The following is a 15,830-nucleotide window of genomic DNA, read 5'->3' as shown; positions in this document are numbered from 1 at the left end:
CCCAGGGAATCCTAAAGCTGTAAATTCCAGACGCTGAACAGTTCCCAACAAATTGATATGGCAGCAGACATTTGTTCTAGAATTGCCATATTAGAAGCACGTGGTGAATCTCCATTCTTTTATGAAAAGTAGAAGGCGGTTAATATTCCCGCTTCTTAACAAAGGATCACCCAGAAGCAACTGAATTGTATGGATTTAGTCCTCTAAGTCTGACAGTTCAACATTTTAAGCAGCCTTATTCAAACCTACTTTATAAAGCTCTGTTATCAATTACCATTCAAACTCTCACCTTCAATAGGATCACCGAAGAATTCATTATCATGAATAGAAATAAGGGAATGACTAAACAAAGAACTAAATAGGTAGAAGAGAGGGATAATTCGACTAGAGTCTTCTAAAGACATTGGGGAACCTCTTGAAATCACTTGAAGAAGTGGTACCATAGACCTGCAAATACAATATTCAAAATTAAGACAATGTTAATTAAATACTTGAAAAAAATATTAACTTTAGCATTCCAGTAAAAATATTAAATATCATTTCCTGTAACAAAATAGGGACTGCTGTCTCAGTTTAATAACTATGTACGCCCTTGTCAAATAATGTTGTTCTAAATTCTTGTCACTAAATTTTCTCAGTGTCTCAAACACACCAAACTCTGGTGTCAGCACAGACTGCAGGTGCTTTCTAGTTTAGAACCAAAACAAAGCAAAAACAGGTTAAGTAATATGCATCTTTGCACACACAAAATCTGCAGGTTCAATGCCTCAGTTCCTAGGGAATGCACTTCTGGCACCGTCAGTTTCTGGACTAGTCAGAGTTTATGAGATAAAACCAACATACCTGGGAGGAAGTACTGGAAACTTTAGTATTTATTACATTAGCACTAGTAAGCACTAAAATCTACACAAGACACCTGTCTTATTTTAAGAAATATTTACCATTGTTTTTTCTTACAACTGTTGAATTCCCAAGTTTTATGAAATCATAGTACCACTAATGTCAATGAAGTAGGAACAAAGCAAATCTTACAGTTTTGTTTTCAATCATTGTCCATAAGCACTGTCATGCCACAACCTGCCTTGTTCTCTTTTTAACTAGATACACTCTGCTCTAAAAGAAACTCAGCTTCCGAGATAGTGGAAATACATACCCTGTAATCATTCGTGTCGTCATTGAAGATATCAAATACCAAAGATGCCTCAGGAATCTGGCATTAAAGGCTAAACTGTAAAGGAGCCTGAAAGAGGAAGTTTAAATAAATCATGTCCGCCAATACAGCATATTTACAAAACACAATGCTTCGTACAGAACTTTACTGCCAAGCATTCCTCAAACATAAACAATTCAAGTATTCTTTTTCAAGATGGGGTTTTTACTCTAATCACCTCTGACGAGAGCTCCAAAGTTTCAAAACAAGCATATAAATCCTTGTATCTAATACAGTTCCCATTAACTCAGCAACAAACCACGTGATACGGACCCAAATTTGGAGTATTCCACAAAATTAAACACACATTAAATATGTACAACATGCTTGTTATTTTTCTGAAAATTTTTAAAATTTAATGTAATGAATCACATAAACACATAGAAAGGTCACTTCTGTGATTCATCTGACACTAATAAACAGAATTTTTTCTCTGCAAGTAGATTGTAATACCTTAAAATTGATACTAGTAGCAACAGTAGTTCTACCCATGTAAAATAATTATGTCTACAATTAGCTACACACAGGACTGACCTCACCATACCAATTCAGACATAATTTGGATTGATAAACTTTTTACAGAAGTGAAAAATAGAGAGCTTCTGATACTAAAAGTAGTCTATTCCTTTCCTCTGCAGGAAAAAAAAAGACTGGTAAAAAACATGATTTAAAACAATTCACACATTCTAGAAGTAAAAACAAAGCAAATCAGGACTTGACTAAGCTATCATTTTACTGATATTGAAGAACAATATTCAGTTAGCTACTCTCCAAACTATCCTGATCACTATTAGTAAAGATGGTAAAACAGACACTCAGGTCAACATTGTCTCTTAGATGTCAACAGTCTCAGAGCACTGAAATTTCTCATGACTGTACATACAGGAGGTAGGAAGCTGGGAAACGGAGCAGGGAGGACAGACAAGAAGGGCTGTCTGGGAAACCAATATTTATTACAGACCACATGGATAAATTAAAATTCGCCAGATGGCAAAATGAAAGGAGGCACACATTTAATTAAAGAAAAAAGTAAAATATTCAGTAAACACATAAGAACATTTGAAAAGCTTCTAAGCAACAATTCATTTCAAGACAGGAAAACGAAATCCCTAGCACACCCCCACACAAATACTGCACAGTGTCACATGCCACTGGCTCCTTGCTTGCTGGCTGCTTAAGCCCCATGGGCTCTTTTACTGCTGCCTTCTCTAAAGCACAGCCTTCTCTCATGCACCCAAGTCTCTTCTTCAGGCTCTCACTTGCCATGCACCCATCCAAGGGTGGGTGTACCACAAATGGATCGCGAGTCTGGCACAGAACAGGGACACAAAGAAGAAGAAGAAATGAAAGACAAGGAAGAAAGTCTGCAATGCATTTTTGCTGCTGTATCATCCCCTTTGTTACAAGAAGTGCAGATTTTAAATCCTTGTAATATATGCAATATTATCAAAGGAATTGGAAGCCTCACAACACAGTTGTGTGATGATGAACACTACTGAACTTGAGTCAAATTTTAAACTGCTGGAACTGAAGGTAGTCAAACGTATGCTTTAACTGTAAAACTAAACTATTGAAAGTATGCAGATTTTTTTTCTTCTTATTTTTAAATTAACCTGACTTTGATCTGTGGGAATTTTATTTTCTTCTAGATTCACATTATTTGGACAATGGATAGAAGTTACGCATTATGTAAGGAAGGGTTTATTATATCAAGATAATTTAGGAAAATAAGGATATATATTTTAACGTTTAAATAACTGAATGATAGCTCAGATGTCTTGGTTGCTCAGATGAGAAATCTCTCTACTGACCTTCAGTTTTCAGCCTCCTATGGAGAGAAAAAGCAATTTGGCAGAGTGCCATGAAGTCTCAGAGGGCTTCCAAGTAAAAACTTGTTAATTTGACAATCATCCCTGGAAATTATCTAATAGGTTTAGCAGAAATGAACAAACATTATGGACACTGAACCTGTAATAATGTAATTCATTTTTTCATTCTAGCAACATTCAGCAATAATTAAGGGAAAAAAGGACAAACCTTAAGAGCTTATTATAATAACCTTTGTCTGAGTTTTACCCATTTTTATTCCGTATTGGCGATCCAGGCAGCCAAGTGTAGCAGCTGCCACATTTTATGGCCTAATTCCAGAAACACTGCAAGTATTCAACTTTTGTGATTCCCTTTCCTGAAAATCAGGTTAAATACACCATGTACAGCTGGTAGAAGATGCTGTCATACAGCTTCTTTTGTCAATATAAAACTTATTAAATATGAAACTGAAGAATTCATCAATTATAATGCTCTCACAGTTACCAGAAAATAAATACATAACTAAACATATAAGACTGAATTCATCAGTCTGTTAAAAACAAGTATTACTCATTGCTGAAGGTGCGTCACCAAGAACCACCCCCTACCTTCCTACTCTGAGCACAGCATTTTGCTTTCAAAGTCAAAGGAAATAATTTTAGGAAACAAACAATAAAAATGCAAGGATGCCCCCGAGGAGTCACGTCTTTGCAAAGGCTGGAGAAATCAGCCGTGCTTAAAAAAATAAATAAAAAGTCATTTTTAAATAGCTTCAATATTTTTTTTTACTTCAAAATGAGAAAATCTAGAAAAAAACGCTCAAGTTTTACAATTTAAAGAGTACGAATACATAGAATTCAGATAGGTCAAAAATCTATTTACTCCACTGACTTTGGTCAGATAAGAAGTAAACGTGCATGTGCTATACATCAGCATTTCCAAATAAAACTGCATGAGATTGACACAACATAAAATAACAACGGAAGAGAAATTGCAGAAAATTAGAGATGGTTTAATGGGAAATATTGGTGATGGATGGATGGTTGGACTGGATGATCTTAGAGGTCTTTTCCAACCTTGGTGATCCCGTGATTCTACAGTTTACAGAACTTGAAGATAAAGAATCTTTAGTCTGCAAAGTCTGTAGATGAGTTAAAGTTTATATAAAGCTTGACTGTCCACACAGTCTCTAAACCACAAACGACCACTTGAGATAAAAAAGATCATAAAACATTTCTCTTCAACGCTCTCAGGAATTAATTTTCAATAATCTGTACCATTCAAAAAACAAATGAAACAGCTAAAACTTAAATTCTGATTTTTTTATCCCCTCCCATCTCCTTGTACTGAATTTTCTTGAGAAATCTTACTATATATTACCAATTCCCTATTATGAGATCATTGAATGTGGTTTTATATAATGGATTCACTAATAGATTTTTCTCATAAGCTTTAATACTCAGATTTATCACTATAGTTTGGAAGAATAACCATTTTTCAACTAACAGAAACGATGAGCTCCTCTCTAGCTGCAAAATGAAGACTGTCAGCTCAGGTTATGACAGAGTTAATTCACTCCACGACTTTCTGTGAAATATCTGTTTTACACGTGCTAAATTAAATTATCCGCTCACCAAAGTACTAACACGATGGCCATTTACTTAGAACCTTGTTTCTCTCTGTAGGCATCTAATTGTTCACAAAGGCCACGTGATTTATGTCTACTTGCCAGAAAGGTATTTTTGGGCACCTCTGGTTTAAAAAAAAGCGTCAAATTCCTCCTGCGCAATGGGACAGATTAAATGACCCATTAAGCTTAATTTAGCTGAGGCACCACTACAAGTTAATTAGTTAAAGGCAAGATTTTCAGTCTAGGCCATAAATTGGGCCCAGTTTCCCACTGAGACCATTTAAGTTAATGAAGAGAATACAACAGGACGAGAGGAGCTCATGCATCTGATAAAGGTCACTGTAGCCAGGCAGGGGGCTGGCACTGCACAGCTGCAAGGTGGCACAGGGATTGGAAAGCAGCAAGGCAGCCTTGCCATGCACAACATCACTCTGCAAGCTGCTTGGTGCTTCTGTCTCTTTGTACTGGACAAAAAAAAAAAAAAAAAAAAAAAAAAACAGCAGATGAAGCGTCAAAATGCAAAAGCTTCCCATACAGTGATTCTGGTTTCAGAAAAAACACAGGAACGTTCCCTAATGAAGCGCAGTAATAGCCTTACATACAGCCCGAGCATCTTCATCCAGCACATACAAGGACACAGACTGTTCCTATTACACCCCAAGTCAGTTTTCCAATCAATTCTCACCCACAGGGTAAGATGAGCAGCATTATGTAAATAAAACAGTGTCAAGGTACAGAACAGTTCAGTCAAACCAGCAATTACCACCAACCAGACTGCTGATAACCACTGATGTACCAATGGCTGTTTGGTATTGAGCTGTACTGACAACCTTTGTGGTATTCTTTAAATTTATTAATTAAATTAAATTAATATGTTATCTCCCTAAATATTTTACAGAATTTGAATTTGTCAGTGAAGTATAGCTTTTAATGAACAAAAGTCTTCCAAATCTCTTCATCATGATAATGAAGGCTATACTGACTTGTGAGGTTTTTTTGTGTTGTGGGCTCCTTTTTAATTGGATTTACTCACATCTTTCCAGAATACAGTCAGAATTTAATGTACCTAATACAATCCTGGACCATTTCAGCAAAAAACAAAACAAAAAAAAACCACCATCACACAGTAGGTGTTCTCCGATAAGCTTGAATGTGCAGAATATTAAAGATGGGGAGGAAAATAAAGTACTGACAGTCCAACTCAAAATCCACCACTGTCTCAGAGTATCAGAATGGAATTTGAAAGGCTTGCTCCTTCTGGTCTGAAGTAGACTACACTACGGGCTATTCTCATATCCAAATGCAAAGAAACTACAAAGCTCATGCAGTGACAGTAACATTCCTAGCAGCGCAGATCACCACCACCAGTCACATCACCCAGCTGTACTGAGGGGCCACAAGCAGAAAAAGCAATCAGCTTTAACAGCAAAACTCTCCATTTCTCATCTTTTTTTTTTCCCAAGAAGGAAAAGATCCTCAAAGCTATTTAAAATAACATTCGTTGTTTCTTCTTTTCCAAAGTCTGTGTCAATCTTAGCATAGTTTTTTTTCCAGTTCATAAACAATTATTTTCAGATATCAAGCTTTTTATTTAGCATTTCACTTCACAAATTTGCACAACTTATACGTGCTAATCATCATTATTCTACTACAAGTGTAAACGCTGCTAAATAAGCAAGGTCCTTCTATCAGGCTTTTCTATCTTTTAAAGCCTTTGATCAACTGTGTTTTTAAAAAGAAAATAAAAATTTAATGTATTCTAAGAGCTTAAAACTTTCTCAGTCATTGCAAATAAATTACTTTTGCTTAACTAAGCTATCTGAACTATTTCTACATGGCTTAATTAGCAGCATTTTATAGTAAATATTACTCATTTAAAGTTTAACTTCAAAAGGGTTAAGCATCTTGCTAAATACTCACTGAATTTGATACAATAATTTAGGCAATTAAAAAAAAATAATAATCAGGCAAAACGAATGTGGAAATTAATGAAGAAAATACATTATTTTGAAACTGCAGAAGGTTTATTACCTTTAAAATAAGCATCAAATATTCTTTCAAAAATACTCTGAAAGAGGAACATTTAGAATACCTGCTTGAAAACTTAGGCCAGGTTTGAAAAGCACTGAACAGGACAAAAGATTGACAGCTACTGATGCAATTATGCCTGGTAAACTCAACGTGATGACTGACACGGGAGTCACAATTAATTAACACCAACTTCTGTTTACCAAATGCCTGTATGAATTAATTCTGATTGTGAAAATAATTCAACAAGTATTACCAATAAAAACACTGTTTTTTCTAAAATTGGTAAATTCAACTACTTTGGAGCTGTACAAAAGCTGTAATGGAAAGCAATTTCCATATTTCAAGATGCTGACTAGAGCCTTCACAGCTTCTGAGTTTACGTTAACTACCTTGTTATCACAAATAATTGCAAAGACCTAACATGGCTTCTCAGAGGAAATAGATGCCATACTCAGACAGTTAAGTTTGTGCAGGATTTCTTTATTCATTAAGTGTCCTTTCCACAGTTCACCAGCAAACCTCAAGTCAAAGCAATGATGCATTTAACCTCAGTAATTACTATCCAAGGCAATGTGCTACTTTCAACAATAAAGGGGGTACTAATTCATTCAACTGCTGCTATGATCTTCAGGTCTCACATCCTGCTCTAATGCAATTAGTCTACAAAGAACTAATTACCCTAATCGAGCAATCACAGTTTCACTGACATCTTACTTCCTCTAACAGCTATAAACACCACTGAGCTAAGATAGCACCAAATTAGTTTTCTGTATCATTGTTTACAATGCAGTTTGAATTGATTATGTTTACAACATTCCCTAAATACTTAGTTTATTGCTAGCAACTACATACTTATTCACAACTACTTGCACCATAATTACTTCAATACTTGCAGATTTTTGACTGATGATAAAACAGTTTAAAAAAAAAAAAGTTGGCCACTGACACCTGTTCTAAATTTTGTAGCAAAAGTTGTGAAAAAATACTGCACAACTGAATTAATATTTTACTTCCATTTCAGGTATCAAAGCCCTTCCCCAACAACAATTTTTTTTTTTTCCCAATAGATTGGAATTGTTTCAGTTTGTAGCAAGAGAGATAACTGGCTGCACGTTAAAGGAGGCAGAGAACAAACCAACTTCTGCACTCAACTGCTTAGTGAGACTGTGGAATCCAAATCACTGTAAGTTTTAAAAATAAGACAGTATTCTGCAAGCATGACATTAAATGCTGTCTCTCAGAAAGAGGACAAAAAATTACTTCCCCAGAATCTCTGCCAACCTATCTGTGGGTGATTTTCTGATCACAAACTCTACCCCACAGTCCCTCAACACAATGATACAACTCACTAAGAGCGTGGACTTACACTTCTGGATTCAGTGATTTGTCCATATTGTCCATGCAATAAACATTCTTCTTTATTTCAGCTGATCATAAAAGATCTCAAGAAAAAAAATTTAAAAACAGTGTATTTAACCAAACAGCCTATCTAGTTAAACAAATTTTAGATGTACTACAGTTCAATGTCACTATTATTTATACTTGCCTGACTTTTGGCACCATCATTCGGTGTTGCACCATTAGCGTGTGGCAGATTGATGCCATCAAGGTAAAGACCTCTTCGCTAGCTGAATCTCTCCAAACCATATTCAACAGAGTGTTTGTCTGCTGCTTTGTATCCAGTTTCTTTAGACACTCCTCAGTAATGTACTGAACTGATATTCTCCCATCACCCTGTAAACATATCAAAGAAAAAATTCCTTTGAATTACTTTTAATGATCAAGTATTTCCTTTCTAAAAAAAAAAAAAAAAAGAAAGAAAAGAAAAAAAAACAAACACACATCAGAATTTTACTGGAACAAATATTTCCAGTCTGATAATTACAACATGAGCACATCTGTATATACCAGGAGCATTCCTGAAAGCATCACACTTAAGAGTCAGTGTAAATCCCTAGGCAGGCAAGTGCTGGATCATGGTTATTGATTTTCTCATTTAAGTCAGCAGGAAAGATTCCCTTTAATGCTCTTCAACACTTGAATACAATAAGGTAAGATCATTTACAGGCATAAGATATGCAAATACTAATCTCTCCCCCAGCTAAATCAGTTAGCACTGGGCACGAAGTCCAGAAACAGATGCCTCCTGTGCAATCTTTTAGAAATGGCACTTTCACATTCATCACCCATGGACTAACCAAAAAACTTCAGGGTGCCTAATACATGTACAGCTAGTGTAAGAATACACAATGAGGAATCCTTTTTGTTAGCACAGAACAGAGCAGAGCTCAAAATTCTCTTTTATTTATTTCCTCTTTCTACCTGGTCCTCAAGAAAGCAGATAATACCCTGGCTCACAGGAGGATAAAAGTTCCCATTTATTCCCTTTGTTGTTTTTTTTTTTCTTTTAAGCAAGATAGGTATGCTTGGAAATACAGAATACATTTAAAAAAAGCACAGAAGAAACACTAGAAAAATGTACTGCAACAAATCATATTATGTAATAAGGTTTCCTCAGAGATCTTCTCTAATTAACAAGTTACTGTAAATTAACAGTGAAAATAATTTTTTTTTTTTTTTAAATCTATTACCTCTTAAACATCACTACAGCAGAAATAGGATCTCACAGTATATATTACAGTGCATGCATGGCCCACAAATTAAATATTTGATTCTAAATTTGTGGAGTTCAAAAATGGCCATTATTTTGCACTTTGGACAATATATAATTTAGTGGGTAAAAAGGCACTTATTCACACTATACTGATAAAGATTTTTGAGTAACAGTGACACACTACATCTAAAAATCCCAGTTCAGCGTGGGAGACAAAAATCACCCACACATCTGTTTGGGTTCCCCCTGCTCCACTTTGTTTTGCTTTAATGAAGTTTGGTGCAATCTCACACACTGCACAAGAGAAGGCTGCACATTGCATTAGTCCTCTGAGTAGCAGTACATATTTTGAGAGATCATATAAAGGTCATTAAGAAACTACTGAATTTACATCTCTCCAGCTGCGGTTGTTCAAAACCTTGGTCTTGAGTGCTAGGAGGTTAAAGTTACCATGGGTTCAATTCATTAGTCAAAGTTTTACAACATGCTTAAACTCTAGTGAAAAGTCATTTTTACACTACTCTCTATATATCACTGCAGAAATTAAGTGTTCCACCCTGAAGGCTTTGAAGATAACGTATGTATTAACAACGGAGCTAATTCAACAGGGTAAAGATTGACATATTCTACATTCAAGTACAATGAGGAAAAAAAAATGCAATGTTGAAAATCAGATTAGCATGTTTCAGTATATCCTAGTGTCACCATGACCTTAAGAAATGAGGAGAATACTGATCTCTGTAAAATTAAAGCAGAGAAGTTCAATTTTGTTTTTGTTAAAAGAAGAAAGCTCTGTTATCCAGAAATCACACTACCTGAACTCTGCTATTATACTAAGAGCTTTATTTGTGCTTTTTTTTTTTTTTTTAAACAATCAGTTCTATTTGTTTGCAGTAAGCAGCCATCTACTCATAAAAAGTAAACATGGCTCCTGCTATGAGTATCTAGAAAAATACTGGACTTAGGGTGATCACGGTTTTGCCTGTATTTGCCAATACTGTAAATCAAACTCATTTAAAGAAATTCTATAATGCTTACTGGTGTAGTTGTCATTTTACTGATCTCTTCATCCTCATCTTCAGAATCACTGTTTGCATCTTGACAATTTGTACCAGCACTAGATACAGGCAGCTGAGAGAGAAAAGCCTGGAGTACCCTCAAATATACAAGCAGTCCTTCTTCTGAAAGGGATCCTACACCAAATACATTGAAATAAAAGATCTTTAGCCAGGTAGTTCTTCACTATATTTTAGTGGAAATATCTAACAAAAATTAAACACGTTATGCCAAACCCTCCCAATTAAGTGCATTTTCTTCCTAAAAGTGGAAAAATGGCTAAAAACACAGATCTTTAATACTTGTATCCACTAACTGCTAGGCAACAAACTAGGTTATGGAAACGCATGAAATACTAACTCAAATATGAAAAAGCAATGAACAGGTCATATAGCTTTCTCACCCAAATACGTTTCTCCAACTATTAGCACGAAGTAAAAAAGCCATGGAGCTTGATCACTTTTTCTTGAACATCCATTTTCTGCTAATAATAGTGCATTCAGAAAGAATTCATAAGGGAAAACGATCTGCACATCAGCCAGCGCTGGAATGATGAAATGGAATATCTGATCTGTGAAAGGTGCTGCCACAAACTCCTCTGTGAAGGCTGCAAAAATCTGTTGTCTAAAATGAAGAAAAAACGTCTTGATGGAAAATACAGGTGACACTTCTCACAAGTACATCCGTGGAATGACAGATCAAATTTTGCAAGTTTGAACACATTCACCAAGAAGACAGCAAAGTGACACTTCATTAATTCTGTGCCAGTACACTGAATGTCTCAGATTTTTTCAAAAATGTAATACTTACACAATGTCTTTTCCCTGATCATCTTAATCATAACATCACCCTTTACATTTAAAGTAAACACATGGAAAACTGTTCTGAAGTTACATTTAATCGTGAAATAAAAAATGAACTAAAAAATTCTGATTTGTGCTTTTTTTTCTTTTTGCTGTAACACAAAACACTACCACATGCAGCAGAGCCTGTTTCATTTTTTTTTTCCTGTCTTTCCACATACCTGACTCATTCTCCTAGCAAGCTATGACTTAGTTATTTCCCCTCTCATAAACCTGCCACAAAATTCTTAAATGCAGAGTTCTTTTCATCTGACTTTGGCTACATCTTTATGCTCAACTAAGTTTTTCCACACCGATGCTCCTTCATAAATCCTTACTACTGCATATAAATTGAACTGCACTGAAAAAACAGTTGGATGTTAAACAACAAACTGTGAAGCTCTGACAATAATAAATAAGTACACAAGTATCTAATATTATTTTTATTTACCTTGCACCTTCTGGACAGGAGCTGTATGTAAAGTGCAATGGTTTCAGAACATTCTCCAGAAGTATTTTTGCAAGAGGGACTCGAGAAACATCAGAATACTCAATACTTGATGGAAGCTTACTATTAATTAACAAATAAAGCGACTTGTAGTAGCCTGCAAATAAGTAAAATCATTATTTAAATTCATTATTACTTTTTTGCTTTTCTTTATAAAACAACATGTACTTACTTTACAATTATAACTTCAACAAAACTGTAATTAACTGCAAAAAGCTTTATCTAGGAATCTATATTGCAATAGTACAAATTATATTCACATAACCAACAGCAGATATCAGCTTTATCTTTGGAAGCATCACTTTATAAATTCAGATAAATAACTGCATTCACAGTCAGTTTGACTTTCGAAGACCAACCAACCCTGCTGATAAAGTGAATAATTTGATATATTTTTTGAAATAATGACCTATGAAATACATTCTCTTCTCTTTGACAGCTTGCTTTTTGCTCATTCAGAAATTAATTTCTCCCTCTACACAGAAACATGACAGTATCTTACACGTTATGCTAGCAAGGCTATCCAGTCTCAAGTTTACAAACACCTTGCTTCAGCAGACTGAAGAATACAATTACTGTTCCAAAACAGGAACCTCTCAGACAGTAGTAAAACGTATTACCATTGGAGCCACAAAGATGTGTGTAGAGGGTAATGTGTCTCACTGTCAGAAATTTATTTTTGTCTCGCTGCAATACAAATGGAATCACATGATTTCATTCTTCCTAATCCAACCTCCTCTTACTCAATGAAATCCTAAATTAAGACAAGTTCCACTACTATAGGAACCACTGCAAATGCATAAATAGCATTTTCTCTCTCATTGAGAGACTACGTCTGGAACATTTTGTCACAGTAACTCTGACAAACAAAAGCCACTATTAGGAATGAAACTAGGTGATCACTGTGGTCCTTTTCAAGCCAGGCCGTTCTATGATTGACAAAACTCATGTGGAGAATGAGCTGTATTTCAAAATACGTAATAAAAGCTGAATACAGCTTCTTTACAACTTAACCATCATAAATAATGAGGAGACTGCACACTCTGTTGTGCATGCATGCTTCTTCTTTCAATCATGATTAGAAAGCTGAATTTTTTTATTTTATTTTTTTTTTACTAAAATTTATAATTTAACATCCTGGTAAACCTTTATATATCAGAATGAATATTACACTAAAAAAAAAAATACTAAAGTGACTTTGAAGACATTAATTATGAAGTAAACAGTGAGATAGACACAAGTACTTCCACAGTCTTAATTATGCTTAGTCAAGTAAATTAAATGTGCTACAGTAAAATTCACTTTTTTCCCTACAGTAACTTCAAAATGTGTAATCTGCACACGTCTTAATTAGCCTAAGATAGACTTGTTTTACAGAACGTACTCTAAAACTCACAAGTACAGAATTCTTGCAAAGATTAACCAATTGGAAGGTGCAAGTCCACATTTTACATCCACAAAGCTGGATCCAGGATGTGCTTTCATACCATTTCTGGCATTTTTCCCCAGCTACCGGTCATTGCAAACTCAAGTGGTATCACAAAAGCAAATTATTTTCTTCCCACATCCTCAGAGCAATAACGTTTCTTCAAGACAACACGAATTTTGGCGATAACTACACAACTCATTAACTTTCAGTATGTTTGCACAGGTGTAACTGATTGCAGCTCAGCAAACAGTTTTGTTGATGATGCCACGAAGCAAATAAAGGTTAGGTCACCATCTCTTCGCTAAGGTGTCTTTTTCCAGTGCTAGCAAGAAGAAAAATTAATACCAATTTACAACAATAACAATCACTAGCAGTTATAGAGAACTATATCCAGCTACTCTCAAACCCTGTGGTGAAAGTCTGTATATTTAACTTGGGAGAATACTGAATTTATGAACAGAATATCTGAGGAATTTACATAGTCATTTCTCAAGCAGCGACCTCGTTGCAAGCAAAATATCTGTTTCATGTATGGGTTACGTATGTAGCACTTAATTTGTGTCTGCAGTAAAGGTAGAACGTGATGAAACAACACGGCCTTCAGGTATTATGCATTTTATTCAGTTCTTGAGTATTGTTGAGAACTTCTAGTTCCTAGCTACTCACCTTTCTGAATCATGTAGTGCAAAATTTGTTCAATTAGTGATGTTACATAGCTGACATCTTGTAAAACAGGTAAATACGTATTCTCAGATGAAAATACCTCAAGCATTCTCATAGGAAGTGCAACATTCAGACTGTCGTCATTGCAGTTTTGCAATAGCCTACAAATGAAATGAAACAAAAATAATTTATCAAGAGGTTTCTCTTATTTCATCACAAACACACGCACATCAACGTACAACCAAAACTACAACAACTCTCCTAATTAATTTTAAAATAACTTCTAAATGTATTCTTCCAAGTGTTCTCAGTAATTAACATCTTTTTGTTGGCACCATTATAATAGTAACCCCTGATTTTACAGAATGGGCTGGGAACAAATAATGTTTTAGTTAAACATATGACGTTTCCCAGAATGTCTTTCATTACAGACTTAAGTATTAAAAAGACACCCATCCCCAACCTTTTAGCAAATTTCTCATGGAACAACTAGGAGTAACGACTGAAACTGTGACAATTCAGAGCCCACTCAAAATTAAACTATTTGTTACAATGAGACACAGGCAGGCAGAGCTGCCCTTTCTTTCATAGCCATCCAGAAAGACAGGACATTAACAGCAAAAGTGACTCTGATAACACAGCTAAGGCATTTCACTAAACAGATTAAAGACACTTCGACAAGCACATACTGGCAGACATAGTTGCTATCATGCTTTTTTTTTTTTTTTGCTAAAGTTTTGTTTTGTTTAGTTTTTAAAATGTAATGTCAAAAGCTACAATTTTTCATGAAGCTGAGCTTACATAAGAGGAACACTCCACCTCATTACACGTCTCACCTCTTGCTTTCTGGGTTTCTGCACCAAACTGTAAGTAGCTCAGGAAACAACCCATACAGTATAGCAAGATTCAGTGATTTGAATGCAATCATTTACAACATTAAAAGGAAACAAGATTCCTCAAAACTCTAGAGAGTATTGTTAATAAAAGCAACCATTATAACGTTTCCAAAATTTGGTTTTAGATGACAGTTACTCCAGTAGTTTCATAGATTTACCTTCCACTGGTTCTCCAAAATGAACGTGAAAGGGTCAGTACTGATAATGAGTCTACTGTTGCAGACAGTAAAACAACTGCTCAACATGCCTTATGTCCAAAGCAAAGGAAGGGCGTTTTCAACATCAGTATTAAAATAGAACATCCAAAGCATATCCCTGGAAAAATAGTCAAACTCACTGGATACTTTTTGATTGCTATTTGTTCAAGAAAACCTTCTGATTCCAGCAAATACTTGTAATGACCTTGCTATATGCAAATACACTTAAGTCCATCCTTAGGGAGTACATTCCTGAAGCATGTACTGTATATGAACTTAGAAGCCAACGGAATTGAGACCATTTCATTTCTCTTAAGCATGAAAAAATGTCATTTATCATAGCCTATATTTATAGTGATCATAAACAGTTCTCTCCATTTGCTGCACAAAGAAACAAGCAAGTGTCCAATGCAATTTCTGAACGCATTTTAGGCAGTGGTGTACAGAAAAAAGAATTTACCTGCAACACAACCCCAACAGTCTTTTTATTTGGAATAAGCAAGTAAGTCGGTCTGGACCATCCAATTGCTTAACAAACTGAGAACTCTGCTTAATTAAATTCTGACACAGCCATATCTGGAAAACATACACACAAGTTTACTATTTATGACATCTCAGTTCTGTTGTCTCAAGCACGTGAAGAGCAGCTGTACGTAACATATATGCATGTTTTTTTTAATCAACACAGGTCTTGCATAAAATTGATCTTAAATGTATGCAACATGTATGCAACATCTCCTTTGGAAAAGTTAAAAAACATAAGACAACCATATCAGCTAAGGAAAAAAATTTTCACTGAACTATGTAAAACATGATTATTAACTTCCAAAATTAACAGAAATATATTTACAAATAACTTTTTCAACACATTTGTTAATAAAAATACCTTCAGAATTACCAGAAAGCTAGTAGGAAATTATTACTTTAAAACATTTTTTTTTTTTT

General features: G+C 35.0%; 1 protein-coding gene across 1 annotated transcript in view; it reads right to left on the bottom strand.

The window, feature by feature from the left end:
* Positions 1-15,830, bottom strand: part of UBE3C (ubiquitin protein ligase E3C) — a 66,254-nt gene that overhangs the window by 38,501 nt on the left and 11,923 nt on the right. Inside the window, exons 5-12 of the mRNA XM_052695757.1 lie at positions 15,346-15,461; positions 13,796-13,953; positions 11,644-11,797; positions 10,754-10,974; positions 10,333-10,487; positions 8,227-8,414; positions 1,154-1,240; positions 290-447 (exon numbers count right to left, since the gene is read on the bottom strand). Coding sequence (XP_052551717.1) covers positions 290-447; positions 1,154-1,240; positions 8,227-8,414; positions 10,333-10,487; positions 10,754-10,974; positions 11,644-11,797; positions 13,796-13,953; positions 15,346-15,461 — 1,237 coding nt within the window. The remainder of the gene's footprint in view (positions 1-289; positions 448-1,153; positions 1,241-8,226; positions 8,415-10,332; positions 10,488-10,753; positions 10,975-11,643; positions 11,798-13,795; positions 13,954-15,345; positions 15,462-15,830) is intronic.

This window comes from Tympanuchus pallidicinctus, unplaced genomic scaffold (assembly GCF_026119805.1).
Source record: "Tympanuchus pallidicinctus isolate F22 unplaced genomic scaffold, pur_lepc_1.0 scaffold3, whole genome shotgun sequence".
Taxonomy (NCBI): Eukaryota; Metazoa; Chordata; class Aves; order Galliformes; family Phasianidae; genus Tympanuchus; species Tympanuchus pallidicinctus.
This window is presented reverse-complemented; position numbering and strand designations above follow the sequence as displayed.